This window comes from Triticum aestivum, chromosome 6A (genome assembly GCF_018294505.1).
Source record: "Triticum aestivum cultivar Chinese Spring chromosome 6A, IWGSC CS RefSeq v2.1, whole genome shotgun sequence".
NCBI lineage: Eukaryota > Viridiplantae > Streptophyta > Magnoliopsida > Poales > Poaceae > Triticum > Triticum aestivum.
In genome coordinates, this window is record NC_057809.1 from 427,691,625 (window position 1) to 427,699,606 (window position 7,982).

The window sequence follows — 7,982 nt, forward strand, 5'->3', positions numbered from 1 at the left end:
TGGAGGTGATTAGCAAGAGAGCACATGCCACGGGTGGTATACTACCCTTTACCGGCTCCGATCAACAATGTTCTCAAGGAGGGAGGGGTGTCATCGCTATTGCTGCCTGCTTCACACAAGGCTCCGTCGACCGCAAGTACTCCAACGGCTTCAACAATGACTACTCCCTCGACAGTTCCTTTGGTTGGGTCGCCATCGTCCATGACTACTACTCCCATGTCGTTCAAGGCACCCCGCCTTCTGCTACCATCGCAACTTCAAGCAAGTCAACGACCATCGAGTGCAATGGGACCCGGGCAGTCCTTGGTGGTGCCGACTTGGGGTCAAGCCGGATTTCAAGGAGGGAGGGATGTTAGGAGCCCTCCTAACATGTACACGTACAGGGCCTACCCCTTGGGCCAGCCCATGGACTTGGCCCATCTGAGGCTCATCACTCCAACTACTTAAGCCAGACGCACAGAAGGAGAGGCCATCCAGTGGATCACGGCAACGGCGGCGGCACCTGTTCCTCTCTATCCCTCGATCCCATTCTTCCAATTCATGTACCCGATACTATAATCGCTACTTGAGACTCGAATTCGTGAGCTAGTGTAATGGATCGAGAGATATACTGCTGGGTTCCTAACACATGGTGCAATCAAATGCGTTGATGGTGGCCAAGACATTGGAGGCAAAGAAGGAGTTGGCCGACAAGTAGGCGCAAGAGAAGCAAGAAAAGTGGCATTTACTCAAGGAAGAGGGGTTGCGCAAGGTCGCCATTGAGGAGAGATGAGCCCTTGCCGAGGAGAACAAGGCCTTGGCTAAGCTTCTTCAAGAGGAGAACAAGATCATGATGATGAATGACAATGACATGGACGACCTCACCAAAGAATGGCACGATACTGCGAGGGAGATCTTGGAGAGAAGGAAGCAAGCCGCGACGGGTGGTGGCTTCGATGCCGGTGATGGATAGTGATTATGGTGATGATGGTCATGGATTACACCGGTGATGGTGGTGTAGAGTGATGATGCCGGTCATGGAGATGGCAGTGGTTTTTGCATGAGGTTCTTCTGAGTCATGGATGAAACTATGTTTAATTTTCGCGCAAACTATGTTTGATTGTTTAAATTTGTAGCCATTTATCGGAATTGCTGTCAAATTGTCCATTTTGTTTTTTCGTTTTGGGGGCTCAGGTGGGCTGCGGCGGAACAGACCCCGTAAGGCCGGATGTGTGAATATTCTATTTTACCGTTTGGCTTTGCGGAATCTGTTTCGTCGCAGCCCACGCCAGCCTTTAAAACACGTTTTTCACGGTCCTTATACCCCGCTTTAAAGGTTTGCGATACGAGAGATCTGCTAGAGATGCTCTAAGGTCGGTAAGAAGTCAATTGGATCGGGACTCTCCGTTTTTGCTGTTGCAACGTACGTGCGCGGTGCGCCGAGCATCCGTCCGCCTCCTCCAGAATCTCCAAGCAAAATGGCACACGGCCACAATTCCGTGGTTGCAGCTCGCAGCATCCAGCCCGCCGAGGGGACAGAACACGCGCGCGGTTGAGCCGTTGCGCCGGCCGTGCGAGGACACAGCAGGCTGCCGTGCCGCGGCACGTAAGCCGTCCCAGCCGATGAGCTGTGCACCGTTCTAGATTCAGTTCAGTTCAGACTGTTACTCTGCACCTCCGGTTCAGTTAACAGATGAGATGATCAGGCAGTAAAATAAAATGCTGTGGCTGGATGGTTCTGAAATCTCGCAATCCTTCCGCGTTCCGCGGGGCCCGGAAAGCAGCGGACGCTGCCGCCCATCCATCATCGTCCAATGTTAAAGCCTCGGTACCTCCACACTCCGCTTGTCTCGCAGCTCGCCGCTACCCACCCACCCACGCTCCACTACACCCCTGTGCTTTGAGGACATCAGAAAGGCCAGGCGCCATGGAAGAGGACAAGAAGCAGAGAGGAAGGCAGGGCCACCCCCTCCTGCGGGGAGGAGGCGCGAGGACGGAGCCCTACACGCACGGCTTCTCCGCCACCCAGATGATGTCGCTCACCGCCGTCTGCGGCGCGCTGGTCCCGTCGCTGCCGCCCGACGCCCACCACCTGGCCGCTGACAAGGCCGTCCGGGACTTCTTCCTCGCATCCGCCGCCGACCCGCCCGTTCCGGACGAGGTTAGTAGCACACACACACATATACCTGCGACTAGCTACGATACGACGACCTGTCTTGACGACCTGCGTTTTGCTACCAACCGGCGGCTGACTCTGTGCGTACACGCGCGCTCAGGTGGCGCAGCTGATGTCGGCAATGTGTCTCCGGGAGGCGCTGACGCTGGTGCGGACGGTGCTGTGGCTGCTGGGCACGCGGCTGGGGACGCTCGCGCTGTGCGGCGCCCGGTGCCTGTCGTGGAGCTCCCCGTTCGTGCAGCGGTTCGCGGAGATGCCGGTGGACCGGCGGGAGGACGCGCTGCGCCGGTGGAGCCGGGAGACCATGCTCCCGCCTCTGCGCCTCTTCTTCCTCCTCGTCAAGGTCTTCTGCCTCTACGTCTTCTACTCCTGGGTAAGCACGCGCGCCTACTTTTGTAGCAGTAGTATGTCTTAACCATTTGCCACACCCGGTACGACTTCATGTACAGTTTGCAAATGAAAACATTAGCTAAGCTTCTCGCGTGCATTGCATCGGCAGGCGGCAGCTTATATACGAGTATACGACTATATTTGTGGTGGAAGTATAGCGTACGATCTTGCTGTTGCCTGTTGGCCATGGCGCCTCTGCGCGCGCGCGGCACGGTGCAATAATGGACGCATGCATGCACGCTGTTTAGCAGCCAGTGTACCACGGCTTTCATGATAGTCTGACGAAAGGCCACATGCTCTTTGTGAACATCGGGTGGTTCGTCAGTAATCGTTTTACTCCTTGGGCCGAACGTGTGAATTGTGGGCTTACAGCGCGACGGATCCCAGGCCCTGCGAATCACCGCCGCAGCGCTCCTGATGGTGATGCGTCGATGGACCATGCCGATCATGGTGTGCACCGCTGGCCGTTGGTTATTACTGTATGGACAATCCAAGAGAGTGAGACGTGTCCCCGTTTTTAGAATTTATTAGTGGTTGGAGACCTTAGGGCATGTACAATGGTGCTATCTTAGTAGTGCCATGTAGGATAGATGATGAGGTGGAGGAGAGAGAACTCATAAGAAAAAGCTTGTCTTATCTTATTTAAGAGAAGACAAGAGGTGATATCTTAGCACAATATGTCTCACCATATTTTTAGGAATTGCTAGTTATTGAAGATAAAGCTAAGAGATGACCCATTGTAGACCAAAAAAATTATCATCTCTAGATCACATGCAAGACTTAAGATAAGACTATCTTATCAACCATTGTACATGCCCTTATGGCACAGGCACACTTAATTTCTTGTTGGGTTTTTCCCAATTTTTTCCCAAAATGTCTTGGCTGCGACTTCCGAACAATCTCACTAATTCTTCACCTTCTCCGACGACACCAATTGGGCCCGAATTTAGGTAGCGTGCTAGAAATAGATTATTTTTTTGAGAACGAAAATAGATTTTAAGTTGAAAATGACAGGAACCAGCTCCGGCAATGCAGTGGATTTGTTGAGTTGAAAATGAGGGCATGTACAATGATGCTATCTTAGAAATGCCACATAGAATAAATAATGAGATAAATAATGAGATGGAGGAGAGAGAACTCGTAAGAAAAGGCTTATCTTCTCTTATTTAAGATAAGACAAAAGATGATCTCTTAGCACAATTTGTCTCACCATATTTTAATTTTAAGGAGTTGCTAGTTATTAAAGATAAGGCTAAGATATAACTCATTGTGGACATACTTTTTTGTCATCTTTAAATTACATGCAAGACTTAAGATAAGACTATCTTTTCAACCATTGTACATGCCCTAACAGCAAACAGCTGTGACGATGGTGTTTCATTTCCCGCAGACCGACGAGAACTCGGAGAATCCTCACTGGCGAGCAATCGGCTACAGCCCGGCAACGGACGAGGCTACGGAGCAAGAGGAACAAGCAAACACCAAGCGGCCACTCGACGACGGCGTGGTCGAGACCATCCACCAGACGGACGCGTCCCTCCCGACTAGCCTCGCCGAAAAGGGCCTCGCGGTGACCGAGGACGCGTCGCGTAACGTGTGCAGGATCGAGTGCGATGTCGTCATCGTCGGCTCCGGCTGCGGCGGGGGCGTGGCCGCCGCGGTGCTCGCAGGGGCCGGCCACAAGGTGGTGGTCATCGAGAAGGGGAACTACTTCACGGCCAGGGACTACACGTCCATCGAGGGCCCGTCGATGAGCCAGCTCTACGAGTACGGCGGGTTCGTGAGCACGATCAGCGGCAGCGGGCTCCTCCTGGCCGGCTCCACGGTCGGCGGCGGCTCAGCCGTCAACTGGTCGGCCTGCATCAAGACACCCGACAGCGTGCGCAAGGAGTGGGCGGCCGCGCACGGCCTGCCGCTGTTCGACAAGTCAGAGTACGCCGCCGCGATGGACGCGGTGTTCAAGCGGCTTGGCGTGACGTCGGGCTGCAAGGAGGAGGGGCTCCAGAACAAGGTCCTGCGCAAGGGGTGCGAGAAGCTGGGGTACAAGGTCGAGCCGGTGGCGAGGAACTCGTCGGAGGGCCACTACTGCGGCAGCTGCGGGTACGGCTGCCGCACCGGGGACAAGCGCGGCACGGACACGACGTGGCTGGTCGACGCGGTGGCCCGCGGCGCCGTGATCCTGACGGGTTGCAAGGCGGAGAAGCTGCTGTTCACTGACGCGGCCGGTGCGAGGGGGAAGCGGTGTGTCGGTGTGGTGGCTACCAGCTCCAACCCGGCGATCACGAGGAAGCTGGAGGTGCGCGCCAAGGTGACCGTCGCAGCGGGCGGCTCCCTCCTCACGCCGGTGCTGCTGCGCGGCAGCGGGCTCAAGAACCCGCACATCGGCAAGAACCTCCACCTCCACCCGACCGCCATGGCGTGGGGCTACTTCCCGCCGGGCAAGATGCCGGAGCTGAAGGGCAAGATGTACGAGGGCGGCATCATCACGTCCCTGCACAAGGTGGAGGCTGCCGGCGGCGACGGGCTGCCGCACCGGGCCATCCTGGAGACGCCGCTGATGGGCGTGGCCGCCGCGGGGACGCAGTTCCCCTGGGTGTCCGGGCGCGACATGAAGGAGCGGATGCTCAACTACGGGCGGACGGTGCACATCTTCTCCCTGGTGAGGGACCGCGGGTCGGGGACGGTGCACGGCGAGCGGCGGATCGCGTACCACCTGGACCCGGTGGACAGGGAGAACCAGCGCGAGGGGCTGCGGAGGGCGCTGCGCATCCTGGTGGCGGCCGGCGCGACGGAGGTGGGCACGCACCGGAGCGACGGGCAGAGGCTGAGGTGCAAGGGCGCGACGGAGGAGGAGGTGGAGGAGTTCCTGGACGGCGTGACCGGGGTGCGCGGGCCGCAGTCCAAGAGCGAGAACTGGAGCCTGTGCTGCACGGCGCACCAGATGGGCAGCTGCAGGATGGGCGCGACGGCCGGGGACGGCGCCGTGGACGCGCGCGGCGAGAGCTGGGAGGCGGAGCGGCTGTACGTGTGCGACGGCAGCGTCCTGCCCAGCGCGGTGGGCGTCAACCCCATGATCACCATACAGTCCGTGGCCTACTGCCTCGCCACCGGCATCGCGGAGCAGCTGAAACGCGACCCGTCCTCCGGGAGAAACCACTCCACAGATTAATAATAGTTGCGGCACGTACGCGGAATAAGTTTGGGTCTTGTTTGTGATACAAGAACGTTGCGGATCAGTATGGACATATGGTTGAGATTACGAAGTGCTGCGTGCTCATATTGGTCTGTGCAGTACTGATTTCATGCTTGAAAAGAAGATCTATACATTTTGATTGAAATCAGATGGTGCAAATATTTTACTATGTAAGTTCATAAAAATATTTCAACAACTACAATGTCAAAATACTATCATTTTTCTGCGGTGTAAAAAAAGTATCATTTAATGCAATAAAATATTTATTATGCATATTTAGGCGTTGTGGTTGTTGATTTTTTTTTCTAATCAAACTTTACAGCATTTGATTTCGGACAAAACTTTCAAGCTTTCTTTTTTAGTACAGAGGGAGTGATGGCGAACAATTGGCATTGCACATTCATTCGAGTCATTTTTCTTCTCCGCGGGGAAAAACATGGGGTGAAATTGCATTAATCGTTTTTATGCCCTAAAAATGTATGAATGGTGCACAAGTTAGCGCAGTGCCACAGCTCGCTCGACAATTTTGTAGTGAAATGTTTTTTTTTCGGTGGGTACATTATAGCAAGATGGTTCCTGGAGGCAAATTTGACAATTTTGACCTCGAGACGAAATCAATTCGCAGAATGAACTGTCCGTGAAACTATTTCACGTCGATGACTTTTTGTGTAGCGCCCGCCACGCAGGCGCCACACCCAATGGTGCAGTGCCTACCTCGAGGGGGGGTTGCACGCTAGTCCACCGTGGCAGCCCCTGGGCCCGCACCCAGCAGTGCAGCGCCTAGGAGCTAGGCGCCACACGTTTAATGTGCAGCGCCTAGCGCTCGGGCGCTGCACTGTGACTTATCCAGCCGCTTGGCTGGGCCCCCTCCCCCACTCTGTTGGGTTTCGTAGTAATTTTAAAAATTTTCCTACGCGCACACAGGATCATGTGATGCATAGCAACGAGAGGAGAGTGTTGTCTACGTACCCTACGCAGACCGACTGCGGAAGCGATGACACGACGTAGAGGAAGTAGTCGTACGTCTTCACGATCCAACCGATCAAGCACCGAAACTACGGCACCTCCGAGTTCGAGCACACGTTCAGCTCGATGACGATCCCCGGACTCCGATCCAGCAAAGTGTCGGGGAAGAGTTCCGTCAGCACGACGGCGTGGTGACGATCTTGATGAACTACAGCAGCAGGGCTTCGCCTAAACTCCGCTACAGTATTATCGAGGAATATGGTGGCAGGGGGCACCGCACACGGCTAAGGAATTGATCACGTGGATCAACTTGTGTCAACTTGTGTGTTTAGAGGTGCCCCTGCCTCCGTATATAAAGGAGGAGAGGAGGGGAGGCTGGCCGGCCAAAGAGGGAGGCGCAGGAGAGTCCTACTCCCTCTGGGAGTAGGATTCCTCCTCCAATCCTAGTCCAACTAGGATTCCTCGGAGGGGAAGGGAGAGAGGGGGGCCGGCCACCTTCTCCTAGTCCTAATAGGACTAGGGGAGGGGGAAGAGGCGCAGCCACCTTGGGCTGCCCCTTTCTCCTTTCCACTAAGGCCCATGAAGGCCCATATGGCTCCCGGGGGGTTCCGGTAACCTCCCGGTAACCCGGTAAAAATCCCGATTTCACCCGGAACACTTCCGATGTCCAAACATAGGCTTCCAATATATCAATCTTTACGTCTCGACCATTTCGAGACTCCTCGTCCTGTCCGTGATCACATCCGGGACTCCGAACAACCTTCGGTACATCAAAATGCATAAACTCGTAATATAACTGTCATCGTAACCTTAAGCGTGCGGACCCTACGGGTTCGAGAACAATGTAGACATGACCGAGACATGTCTCTGGTCAATAACCAATAGCGGGACCTAGATGCCCATATTGGCTCCTACATATTCTACGAAGATCTTTATCGGTCAGACCGCATAACAACATACGTTGTTCCCTTTGTCATCGGTATGTTACTTGCCCGAGATTCGATCGTCGGTATCCAATACCTAGTTCAATCTCGTTACTGGCAAGTCTCTTTACTCGTTCCGTAATACATCATCTCACAACTAACATATTAGTTGTGATGCTTGCAAGGCTTATGTGATGTGTATTACCGAGAGGGCCCAGAGATACCTCTCCGACAATCGGAGTGACAAATCCTAATCTCGAAATACGCCAACCCAACATCGACCATTGGAGACACCTGTAGTACTCCTTTATAATCACCCAGTTATGTTGTGACGTTTGGTAGTACCCAAAGTGTT

The 7,982-nt window shown here is 54.6% G+C and overlaps 1 protein-coding gene across 1 annotated transcript; it reads left to right on the plus strand.

The window, feature by feature from the left end:
- The first annotated feature begins 1,820 nt into the window (after positions 1–1,820).
- Positions 1,821–5,822, plus strand: LOC123127745 (long-chain-alcohol oxidase FAO2). The gene is made up of 3 exons (XM_044547562.1): positions 1,821–2,140; positions 2,256–2,528; positions 3,936–5,822. Exons 1-3 carry the CDS (start codon positions 1,907–1,909, stop codon positions 5,712–5,714), a joined length of 2,286 nt encoding a protein of 761 aa, XP_044403497.1. The 5' UTR covers positions 1,821–1,906; the 3' UTR covers positions 5,715–5,822.
- Positions 5,823–7,982: the final 2,160 nt, after the last annotated feature.